This window comes from Barbatula barbatula (genome assembly GCF_947034865.1).
Source record: "Barbatula barbatula genome assembly, chromosome: 15".
NCBI lineage: Eukaryota > Metazoa > Chordata > Actinopteri > Cypriniformes > Nemacheilidae > Barbatula > Barbatula barbatula.
Window position 1 is genome coordinate 21,167,261 of NC_136778.1, and position 12,327 is coordinate 21,179,587.

Below are 12,327 nucleotides of genomic sequence, written 5' to 3' on the forward strand. Positions count from 1 at the left end.
CAGCACTAAATGAGATGTTAACTTTGAAATCAGTATGATACCTTTCATGACTTTTACAAGATTGGATTCAAAATACAACAAATCTCCTAAATTACATTTAAAATATTGTTATAATTGTAAGTGTTATTGATTTACTTGTGATTTTCTTTTTAAATAGCAAAAAATGTATTTGTATGTAGATACGAACAAAATCTTATGTGGGGACAGGAAGAACATTCTACGGTCTGAAAATACAATATGAAAATTAACTACACAGTTACTAGAAATGTGTACCTTTGATATTATTAAACATATCTGGGAGATTTTTCTTGGCTCGTAATCATAGGGGAACAGCTCCATGTCTTGTATATAACAAATAATGCAAAATGGACACGAATCTCAAAGAACATATATTTAGGGAACTCTGCAGTTGGGTGGTCTGTGTTTTTACTTAAAAAAAAGCAATTATTGTGTGATTCTGTACAGCTGATAAACAAAACGCGCAAGTATCATGAGTAAGGGATAATCCACTGCTAGCCGTGCATTAAAATCCTCCACGACGTGGAGGCCAAGAACCACCAGACACAAAGTGCATTTCGAATCCTTTAATGCTTGACTAGTCGTGGGTTATCCTGCTAATACCCTTGTCATTTGCCAAGTTAAAGCTGTTATTGATGTTTACAGTGCAGTTTTACGTCAGTTGATTTCAAACATTGATCAAACTGGAACTGACTTTCAATGCACACATCCAGCCAATCCGAATCTAGTATTCAAACAGACTATGGTACAAATCTTTGTTAAAGACCCAGTGAAATCTAAACAAATGCCTTTTATTAAAAATAAGAGAGCCTCAAGGACGTCAATGAGCTGATATGCTTTCTAGCGCAGACAAAGTTTGCATCTAGGAGACACAACCGATCAAAACTGACAGTCTGGCACGTGCGCTCAAACAAATCTAGAAATTCCACGACATCACGCTACACTTCGGCTCTTGTCCAATCAAATCAACTTTAGAATTCGAAGAGTCCAGCCGACATGTTATAGACGGACAGCTAAAAGTGACAAGACCTTTCCATTCTCATGTAAATAAAAGAAGAGGGCAGCAGTCGGATTAACTCTCTTTGTGCTGCGCCACAAAAGCGGGCAGCAGATGGCCGAGTGAGATCCGCATGTCGTACTATTCTCAAGCTCTCTGTTAATGAAACTAGAGGAGTTTGTGTCTACAGATACATTCATTCCTTCCCTCATCTCTCACAGATGGCACGATACTGGTGTAGTCTTCACATAGCATCATAGACAGAAAGACACGACATGTATTTGAATCCTTTTTCTTTTAACCAGCTCTCAAGGTCAGGTGTTTGTTCTCCCACAAAGCACCACAAATGTACTTTTAATTTACAAGTGGAAATATATATAACATGTTCAGCACTCTCAACTGTGCAAAATGTATCCGGCAGTCATTTTTTATTTAGTTTAAATACACATGGCACATATTTATCCAAAAACACCACCTTAACCTCTACACAGTTCAATTACAGACATTTATACAATGTATGTACAATACTAAAGACACTCATTCACAGTAAAATACTAAAATATGTCCTTTTAAAGAGAATGCCATGTTAAATCAAATGATAATAAAACAAACACGAATTGATTTATGATTTGTGACAAAGCGTGTAAACGTGACTGTTTGTTTAATCTAAAATCGTATGTGTGATATTTACAAGCCTTAAAAAGATTAACTGCACAAAATATACAATGTTGCAATCTGATCATCATTCTATTAGTGATCAGTTCATAAACCAAACTAATGATGTCTTGCCAACAGCTCACATTTTCATCTGGTTAATTTAACATTTTAACTAGTTCACAGCATATTTACAAACTCACAGAAAAGTGTATGACATCAAATATTTGAGAAATGATTTTGCACACAACCGCACGCACGCACAGCTGTGATCTCCTGTAGGTTCATACGGGCCTTTGGTCATCTTTACACACAAGCACTTCAGTTTGTTTTTTGTTTGTCATTTCACAGACTGGTCTCCACATACACGGGGACGGCAGGGATGGCGGCGTTTGGACCAGAGACCCCAGACTGCTGCTGGGGTTGAGTCTGAACCTGAAGCTGTTTCTCATTGATCTCCTGCAGGAGGATGATATTAGCGTCTCGCCACTGTCTGTAGTTGGAAACGCTCAGAGACGGTTCGCTCAAAATCTGCTCTATGACATGCAGATCAGCCTCTTTAGCCTACAACAAAACAATAGACGTCGTCAAATTTATAGTTTGACAAAAAGTTAAAGCCACCTTTGAAACGTTGGTGTTGTCAATACTGCCATCTAGTGTTTAAACACATGCAATACATTAAAACGAATGAACCGAAATATTGATAGTAATATTACCTCTGGTCAAGTTCAAATAACACTATGGTATCTAGGAGTTGTACTATATTAACTACAGTACATACTACAGTATGCAGGATTTATAGACGAATGCTTTTGAGTGATAGTTCACCCAAAAATGAACCCTCTTGTCATTTTGAACCTGCAAGACTTCGTTTGAACACAAAAGCAGATATTTTGAAGAAAGTACAGCACTGGACCCCATTCCCTTCTATTGTATGGACACAAAACCACTGCAAGTGAATGGGGGCCGGTTAGCAACATTCTTCAAAATATCTGCTTTTGTGTTCTGCCGAAGAAAGTCATACAGGTCTGAGATGACAAAAGGGAGAGTGAATGATGACAGAATTGTTCTTTTTGGGTGAACTATCACTAAGTAGAAGAGAGGTGTAAAACAAACGATGTAAGGAAACACAATCCCTAATAACACGGGTGTGTCTCACCTTTAGAGTGCTGTTCAAAGATCGGATCAGATGCAGTTTGTCATTAATGCCCTCGTTTTTACAGCGTTTGATGAAGGAGGACCTAAAGTCGTGTTTAGTGGTCGGCTGCAGGGCTCCTGTAGGAGACAGACTCGCCTGCCTCAGATGAAGATACAGCATCTCCATCTCATCTGATGGTGGACCTGATGAAAACAATTTCCAAGAGCATTTATTAACAGGGTTTCTCCCACAGCTTTTCACCAGCGTGTCCACGATCTCCATATTTTGCTGTGCTCTGCAGGTCTGGATGTGACAAATGTTATCTTTTTGAGTTAACTACCCCTTTAAGGAAGGTATTGTTTTTGCATTTTCTTTTGCATACTTGTCTGGGTTAATATACACAATGTCCTGTATGTGCTGTACTATCATGCCTTTTGTGTGTTTACAGCAGCTCATGTAAAGTGTTAAATCAATGCTGTTTTTAAGAGACAGAAATTATCACTCACGGTCATTTCCTTTGAATTCCTGTATTTTGCGGATGGGGTCGTCCTCTGAGCTGATCTCATGCCATGACTCGCTGTCTGCGCTCGCAGTCTCTGTGCAGTTACCCACAGGAGACATCAGCGGGATCATGTCGTGACACGGAGACGAGGAAGAGCGCGGAGGAGGGAGAAAAGCCTGACACATGAACACACAAACAGAATACAACTATAAGTCTCTTCTGCTCTTCACCAACAAACGCAACAGTACAGTAAACAATCCCTTTTAACAATGGATGTTATTCTTCAGAAAATATAGATTATCAACATCAGATGGTCAAACTAATTTAGACTGCCGCGGAATTTTTTTCGGTAAAATCATTGTTTTTGTTTCATTCTGTGAACTACTAACATATTTTGATTTGCAGAAAATGAACAAAATCGAGTTCAGATTCACTTTTAAGCAATCAAACAGTCAAAATTCTACATGTATTTAGGAATGATATAAAATATACTTTTAATGTGATAAAGTCAATATCTATCACAGTTTTCACGTGTCTTTCTCATTGCTGGTTTGATTTTGTTGAAATTCAACCGACACTGAATGGGCACAATAATAATAATCTAGATATGCTGATTAAATGAACATTTGGACTGCTATCCTAATTTTTTCCTTTTCATTTTATACGAGGTTTGAGATTGAGCAATCTTGTTTGGGACAGTGGACACGATTTGGGATATGTTAAAACTACAAATGCTATACAAAGTATAATTTATGAAAATTATATAGTTTTTAATCAAATTTGACTTCATGTAAACTTTTTTATGCAGATAAAAGTCACATATATAAAATCACTTAGAATGAAGAGCAGCTAGTTTAAAGTCTGTGTTCCTGTTATTCCTGACTGCGTAATAATACCATCATTATATAGCGTAACGTTTATTTAGTCGGTTATCGGTTATAGCAAATGCTTTTTATCACAATTACAAACACCACATTAATTCAATGTTTTCACTTGCTTAGTTTGTCCCACTGTGTTAAAAATAGCACATGCGGACTTGGGATCCTCACGCCCATGTGCAAGTGTGTATGTATTACTCACGTGAGGAGAGCTCGGGGTCAGCTGATCCATGAACTCGGCGCACAACTCTGCCGTGTCTGCTTCGTCATCATCATCACTTTCCTCACTGTAACAATCTAGACAAACATAAATCAAACACTCTCAACATTCAGCTATTATACTGTAGTGTCGATGTAACTCAGGTTTGCTAGAGATATCATGTGAACGGAAATAGAATTGTGTTTCTTTGTGTGAGGTGTGTGATTTTACCTCCATTGTTTGAGTCTGTGGGCGCGGGTTCATTTGAAGCCTGGGTGAGTTTAGTCAGCCATCTGAGAGAGAATTTTCAGTACGGTAACTCATCACATCTCATCAATATTGTCATGGACCACAGCCTACACAGCTTAACTCAACACACCCACGGTTTAATCTCTATTTAGGCTTACTGGAACACCAAAAATTCAAGACAGTTTAGTTCTGCTATTTTCCATGCACTTTGTGTGAGAGGCTGAAATTAAGCAAAAAAAACTCCCTCGCAGCTCTTGAGTATTATTCTGGTTTGCACGTACTAGATTTTTTGAGTTTTGATCATTGGACCGGCGTCATTGGGCTGGTTTTGTAACGCAAATCTGGCAACCCTGGATTTACGTTTACAAGAATACATGAAGAAAGGGCACTAAAAATAGATCTTGAATATGGTACAGTTATATTAAAATCAGGACGTCTGGTCACGCATGTAGCATCAAATACAGTGCAAAAGCAGTTGCTCACAGTAAGGATTGAGGTCTTACAAACATGCATCTTCAGCACAAGATGCTAAGTTGCACGCTGCAGAGAGCTTTGATCACACTTGAGTGTCAACGCGGACTGGAGAATGAGTGAGGCCAGAGTGCAATGCAAACGTCAAACCAAAACTAGCCCTTCACCCCTCATATGAGTGCAAGTGACACATGACAAACTTTTTTTTTCACACAATACTTCACCGTCAGCAAGAATCTCTGACCACAGAGCCACACATGCGCATTTTACTCACTTTTAAACAACTCGCACTTACTTGTTCATGTCTTTCAAATTCTCGGCTGCAAAGTACAGTGTCAACATCTGAAGGTGGCTTGCTTTCATCGCACTGGAAAAAATGAAGTAAAGAAATTAATTAAACACCCACAACGCAGAACAATGTCTATGTGGCTGTGTGCGTGTAGATGACGTGGCGACAGCACAATAAGAAAACAACATCAGTCTTTTTATTTAAACTCGCTCGCAATGATGAAAGTAAAGCGCTATTACTTTACTGCATGTGTCAAGAAAGGAAGTCTGTGAAACATTGTCGCTCAGACCGCACATTTAAAGCAGTCAGCTTCCTGTGCTAAGAAGCACTCAACGACACACTATCATTTAGATAAAAATCTGACATTACTCACTTACAGAGACTTCATATTGTGTTCATAATGCATCTTTAAAAAATTCCAGATTTAGGAAGAGGGTGTAAAAAATGCTTGTCTATGCTCACTGCTACAAGGTATGTTTTCTTGGTGGTTGCCAGGGTGTTGCGATGCAGTTGCTATGGGTGCTTGATGGTGGTTGCTATGGCTTTCCTGGTGTTGCTTGTGTTATATTATTTCTATGGTATTTATAATGGTGTAACTATACAGTTTCAATGGTGTTTCTAGTTGTTTCCAGGGTGCTGCAATTTCAACTGTTATGGTGTTGCTATACATGTACTAGTGGTGTTTCCAGGGTGTTGCGTGGCACGAGATCTGATGTGTCTCGCGAGAACACAATATCCTCACGCAATCTGCATGATGGAGTGCTAGACTCGAAATTGCAAGTTTTCTCACGGTTTCTCAATTTAAACACACGTGCTAGACAGATGATTTCAACATTTGCTAGAATCTTTCGCATCCGCAGCACCTCGCTCATTAACCACTGGTGTTTATGGCGGTTGGCGATGCCAGCAACGGTTTGGGAGCGCAAAATCTTTGCCGCCCATCTCCCTGGCTCCCGTCCATCCTCCAGTTCGGTCAGTCTTGGAAAACGGGGGAGAAAGGATTCGTGGTACTCCGCGTCGGACGCTTCCAGCACGGAGCCAGCCGCACTCTCCACCGTGTCCCCTCAGACTGCGTGACCATTGGTCCCCTCCAGGAGGAAGAAGCTGAAGGAGGGGATCGCTACCTCCCCCGCAGGCATCTGCCTCAGTGCCAGTCCACCTGGCATTCCCCCTGGTGCCGGTCCACCCGTGTTCACCCCAGCTCAGCCGTTTTTCGACCCATATCCAGCAAACCCAGCCATGCCCAGCCTTTCCTGTCCTGCTCCTTCCACAGCTCCCAGCTCTAGAAAGCGAGCCAAAGCCCCTCCTAGATCTTCCCTCCCGTCCCACCCTTGCCTAGTGTCCCCAAGTTTTGGTCTCCCAATGTCCCCCCTCCCATTAATGCTAAGTTTGTTGTGCCACCCTAACCCCTTTATTGTTTCCTCCATGTTCCCCCTCCTTTGTTGTGTTGGATGTTTGTGGTGTTTGTCCTCGTGCAGTATGTCTTGTCTCGCTGAGTTCTCCCTTTGGGCGCCAGGATCGTCCCTTGGGACGGGGGTTCGGTCTTGATCCTGTCCTTAATGTCAGGGGTTTTCTAGTTCTGTGCACAGGGTCGTGACAGTACCATGTCTTTTGTGGTTGTTGTGTACTGTGTGCAAACACATGGCCTTTATTGTGACTTTGCGAAACACGTGTTCTCCTGTCCCGTGCCCCGGCCTCGCCTCCTTGTTTCCCGTAATCTCACCATTAGTGTTTCATTCCCCTCACCTGCCCAGTGTCATTATAGTTATTAGTATTCGTTTTTCCCACTCAAGGCCATCTTGTTTTCAGCCCCGTGCCAGTTAATTATAGTTCAAAATGTTACATTTCTGCATTTGGCAGATGCTTTTATCCAGAGCGACTTACATTGCATTATACTTTACATTTGTTTCTAAGTATGTGCAATCCCATGGGATCCAACCCACAAGTTTGGCATTGTTAGCGCCATGCGCTAACCACTGAGCTATAGGAAAGCCTATAAATGGTCACTTTTAACATCATCGCATTGACCGCTAATAAAATGTAGGCCGATATATTATAGCCAATAAATGATTAATCATTTCCTCTGGTTGAACCACTTAAGCTTCAAATCTAGTACAGTGCCCTCTTTCTGTCATGATTATTAACTTACTGTTATTAGCAAACCTAGTTGATGTAGTATGTAGATATTTATGTATATGTTAATTAAAGGAACAAAAGCATATTGTTTGAAGCCGACTACTGTCTGAATGCTTTCTGTTTGGAGACCTGTTAGACTTGTGGCTATTGAGAACACCTTTCTGCGTTGCTCTTAAAGAACTTTTTAATTTGTTTATTAAATAAACATACCAGAAGTTTAAAAGAATCTTTAGTTAGTGTAAAGTAAGCTTGGTGCATGATTTTAGTGGGAAAAAGAATTTTCATTCTTAGAAAATGTTACATTTAATATTTAGGAACCGTATATCGGCCAATATATGGGTTATTGACTTTCAATGTTCAAGAACTATTGGTATCGGCCAAAATGTACATATCGGTGCATCCCTAATATTATGTGCAGCTCTACTGTTCATTAATAAAAATACACACACCTCTTTTCTAAACTATCCACACAATTTTAGGTATCCCTGCCTGTACATTTATGCCTGTAGCACAAATGCAGTATAATGAATTACTGCTGTACACAAACACCACCTAAAACTAAATGTTATTAAGATTCTTAGCAATCACCACAATCACAAACATACGGTTATCTTTTTAAAAACATACCATACATAACTGTGGCGGTGGCACCTACAAACACCTCAGTACTGTTGACCACAATAAGTAATAACTAACACAATAAGTTAGACGGACTTACAACTTTTTCTTGCACTCAGAAGCCTGATCTAGAGTAAAGTCCCTCAGGTTGATGTAACCCTCGGCTTTTTCTGCCTAGAAAGAACAGAGAAAAGACCTGTTAGTCAATTTTAACATAACATAACAAATCTTGATATACTCACACAACGTGGTTCACATTTTACGTAGCATGAGCGCACATTACCACGGGAAAACCACAGAGCTCACCGTCTCGGATGTGTACCAGTAGAGCGAACATTTCTTCAGCACAAACCAGAACTTCTTCCACCTCCAGCCCAAGAGCCCTTTGCTTTCTTTCCTTTTGTACAACCAGCCCTGACAGTCGCCCTGCCCCAGGTCCTTCACCGAGACCCTCCTGCGGCTCATCGCACCATTGCCTAACACATACAAACAGGCACGTACGAAGCTTCTCGTTCAGTTCTTCTCATCGTGGTACTTTGAAACATCAATACCCAAGATAATATGACCACGTCTGTAGACATGATTACGTCAACACAATCCAAATTTATCTTTTCTCCTAGTACATCATGTTCAAAAACAAGATTGTTGGACCCTTCACGTAAGTTTTAAATTGTTAAACCGTCCATTTTACTGGATAGTCGTTTATATTAGAAGAGATCTTTCTGCTTACCTTGAGACCTTTCCGAAGCGAAGTCTTGAAGAGGATACTGAACGAGCCAAAGAGAAAGAAATGAGATGTAAATTAAGCAGTGAACACCAGCGCCCGCAGTTCAGAGCGACGGCACTAATAACACAGCCGTCTGTTAAGCAAGCCTTCACTTCCCCTCACCACACACACATGCCAGTGAGATATATCTGCCCTCTCTTTCTTTTTCGAAACCCATACCATCTGAAAAAGCTCATTGGCTGTCTACATGGGGACTCAAATGAGGACTCAAATAAACCATAGTGGGCAGGAAGATATGTGGTACTTCCACTTTTGCTACTCTAAAAGTGAACTCGGCACATTTGTATTATTTCACACTAAGAAACTAATAATAAATCAAGTAAAATTAATTGTATGTAAAAAAACTAATGTAAATAGTGAAATGATTTGCCTTATGTGCAGAGAGTACATGACCAAGTTACTCATGTTACCTTTACTACTTATACACTTTGCTTGTGGTATAATCATAGCTGACTACTTAGGGCACTTCTAAAAGAATAACAACGACAAGGCTAATGCTAATAGGAAAATGGGATTGTGAGGATCGTTCCTGTGTTTGTTTTTTGCATTGTGTTCTTATCTGCAAGACAATGAAACGTTTCTTTACAATTCTCATTTCATATTATGATTTGATGTAATAGTAAAGGCATATTGGTTGTACAAGGTCAAGGTTTGGTATCGTTTCTTTAATTCAGGCTAAAATACAACTAAACAAATCAACAAGTGGGAATATTTTTGCAAACGTTACCCTCAAATTACAGCTAAGCAAGACACACAGACGCATTTTGTGTAACGCTTGAATAATAAAAATGTGCTTTTGCTTCATGAAATGTCACATCTGTGTATTACTGAAAATTGACTTCAATTGAACATACAAGTTCTGTATATTGAATACCTAAACGTTGAATTACATTGATCTTTGTTTGTTTACTTACAAACAAATAAAAAAAGTCAAATAAAAGTGGACACTTACTGACGGCATTGTGCTGATCACCTCTACTGTCTTCAGAGACAACAACACAGTCTGAAACAAACACACATGCGCATTAATAACAAAACCAGTCAGTTTTACATTACAAATAATAATAATGCACAAATACAATAAACAATAGTTGAATGATGATGATATAATAACTGTTTGTCAAACAGTTGTTGCGCTGCCTGCTCGTTTATTTACTTTCTTCACACTTACTAGTTTTTATTTATGTTTACTCACCTGTAGCCAGCATGTAAAAACCTGAAAGTATCTTAAGCCTCTGAAAACAACTCTGGTAGACATTACAGACCAAGCAGAAGGTGGTTTGGTTTGTCTGTGAAGCGCCTTACAACACTGACGTTGCGTTCGATATCATAAGGCGTTTCGTGACACTCAGTATCGCGAGAGCGATTCGAAAAGTGTTCTTTCGCATCCCTCTCGCGATACTTGGATGTCATTACCCGGGCGGTCAGCGCAGCAGCGCGAGGGGTCGATCCTCTAATGACGCCTTGATTTGCATAATTGATTGAATCACTCCCTCTCTTCGTCACATCTGACAAGTGTATTGGGTTTTTAAGTGACGGGCTTTATATTTAAATACATGTCGTTTGTTCAATAGAAGGACTTTGTATAGGCGATTGTGTGGCGTTTGCGTGATGCAGTTATCGACCACGGCAGGGCGATATTGCACTATTATAAAGACGATTTATACAGTTTTTCATCATAAAGTGACGTTTAAACGCGCTAATCTGATTGTGAATTAAGCCAATAAAGAATAAAGAGTAATAATGCTGCTTTCCAGACATTTCCCATTTGGTAACATTAATAACATTAAAATATCAGTGTTGCCCATGACGTTTAAACATAAATGTATTTATTATCATTAAAACAGGAATGATTTCCTTAATAACATGTTTTTGTATTTAACTTGTATCTTTGTATTTCTCTTTCGCCAATCGGGACAATACACTCAAATGAGCACCGATCACACGTAATACTTTAAAAGCAATGAAACTTCATATAATGCCGTTATTGTAACCACGTTATATATCTTATTCTTGTGGAATTGTAAAATGCAAATAAAATACAATCAAAATATTGTGATTTAAAAGACTAGGAGGTACGATAGACGCTATTGGCTATTTCAAAAGGGGGCGGCGACCCCCACCCCCCCTACTTTCTGTTTCTTCGCGATGACCACAACACAGACATTTTTATTTGACATTTTTATTACCAAAATCTTTATTAAAGGTATTAAACGAAAAAGAATATTATCAAAATCAAGTCATCCAATCTGAACTACTTTATGTTCTACACCAGATGGGTTTGAGGGGTTAACAGTCAGCATCTGATACTGTTGAAATGTTTTATTTAACCAATACGTCTCATTACACAACAATATCATTTATAAGATCTAAGACATACAGCAGCTCCATTTTGTGAGTTAGTAAAGCAAGAAAGACTTTACTCAGCATGGACAATATAAAACTATAACACTGTACTACTGAACAGTTTCTGAATAGGAATTGATCCAATCAGGATGCAGAACTGTAATGTAAATGTGACTGTAAAGCACAACCAAGAGCTAAAATAGTACAAAACAATAGAGACTTGTAGCATTATTTAAATACATTTAAACAAATGCAGTATTACCCATAAACCTGTTATTAGCACACCACATATGAAGTTTAAGAAATGTAATCAATGTTTGAATACCATGAATTTGATAATTTTCCTGTTTTTCTATTTCTTTTGTCCTCGTTTCTATACTGTATTTCTACTGTTTGTGCAACTTCTACAGAGTTGAAATGCCACCTATAGAAATCTTTTCTTCCGAACCGCAACAGAAGAACTTCCATAGAATTTCTAATTTACTCAGTATTTAATTATCAATAGAGTATATTTATTTTTTATAAATGATCTGAAAACATGACGCGATACACAATAATATGTAACCCGATTTATCTGAATTGTTTTGAACTAAGATGTACAGTGTTAGTGGTTGTATGTTACACACTTGCGAAGTTAACTTCCAGTCTGTGTTTGTTTGTAATGTAACAATAAATATTTACGTTATATTAATAGATTTTTATTAATATTATATTGCAAATTAATTGTATTAAATGTAATAAAAACTACTCTGGTTATTGATACTTTGCAGAGGTCAGAAGTTACGTTTGGGACACACAACGTTTGTTTTTAAAATAAGAATGTGTATACATATCAATAAATATAGGAATAGGAATTATAGCCCAAAATGAATAATTTAATTACTTGCTGATTTAATAAGTAGGCTAAACACCATAACTTGTCTCTGACCAATTCTTCTGTTATGTGTGTCCTGAATTTGTTAAAGCAGTTCGGTTAATATCTCTTCCTGTAATTCCAAAACATCCTGTAGGGTGTGGCCAACTCAACTCAACTTAATTCCCTGCA

At 38.7% G+C, this 12,327-nt stretch overlaps 1 protein-coding gene across 1 annotated transcript in view; it reads right to left on the bottom strand.

The window, feature by feature from the left end:
• Nucleotides 1–1,412: 1,412 nt before the first annotated feature.
• Nucleotides 1,413–12,327, bottom strand: part of LOC306905082 (connector enhancer of kinase suppressor of ras 3-like) — a 32,917-nt gene continuing 22,002 nt past the window's right edge. Inside the window, exons 14-24 of the mRNA XM_079475465.1 lie at nucleotides 10,132–10,263; nucleotides 9,889–9,939; nucleotides 8,880–8,916; nucleotides 8,456–8,625; nucleotides 8,250–8,323; nucleotides 5,402–5,473; nucleotides 4,618–4,679; nucleotides 4,390–4,484; nucleotides 3,314–3,485; nucleotides 2,829–3,010; nucleotides 1,413–2,233 (exon numbers count right to left, since the gene is read on the bottom strand). Of these exons, the coding sequence (XP_079331591.1) occupies nucleotides 2,015–2,233; nucleotides 2,829–3,010; nucleotides 3,314–3,485; nucleotides 4,390–4,484; nucleotides 4,618–4,679; nucleotides 5,402–5,473; nucleotides 8,250–8,323; nucleotides 8,456–8,625; nucleotides 8,880–8,916; nucleotides 9,889–9,939; nucleotides 10,132–10,263 (1,266 nt within the window). The 3' untranslated portion in view covers nucleotides 1,413–2,014. The remainder of the gene's footprint in view (nucleotides 2,234–2,828; nucleotides 3,011–3,313; nucleotides 3,486–4,389; nucleotides 4,485–4,617; nucleotides 4,680–5,401; nucleotides 5,474–8,249; nucleotides 8,324–8,455; nucleotides 8,626–8,879; nucleotides 8,917–9,888; nucleotides 9,940–10,131; nucleotides 10,264–12,327) is intronic.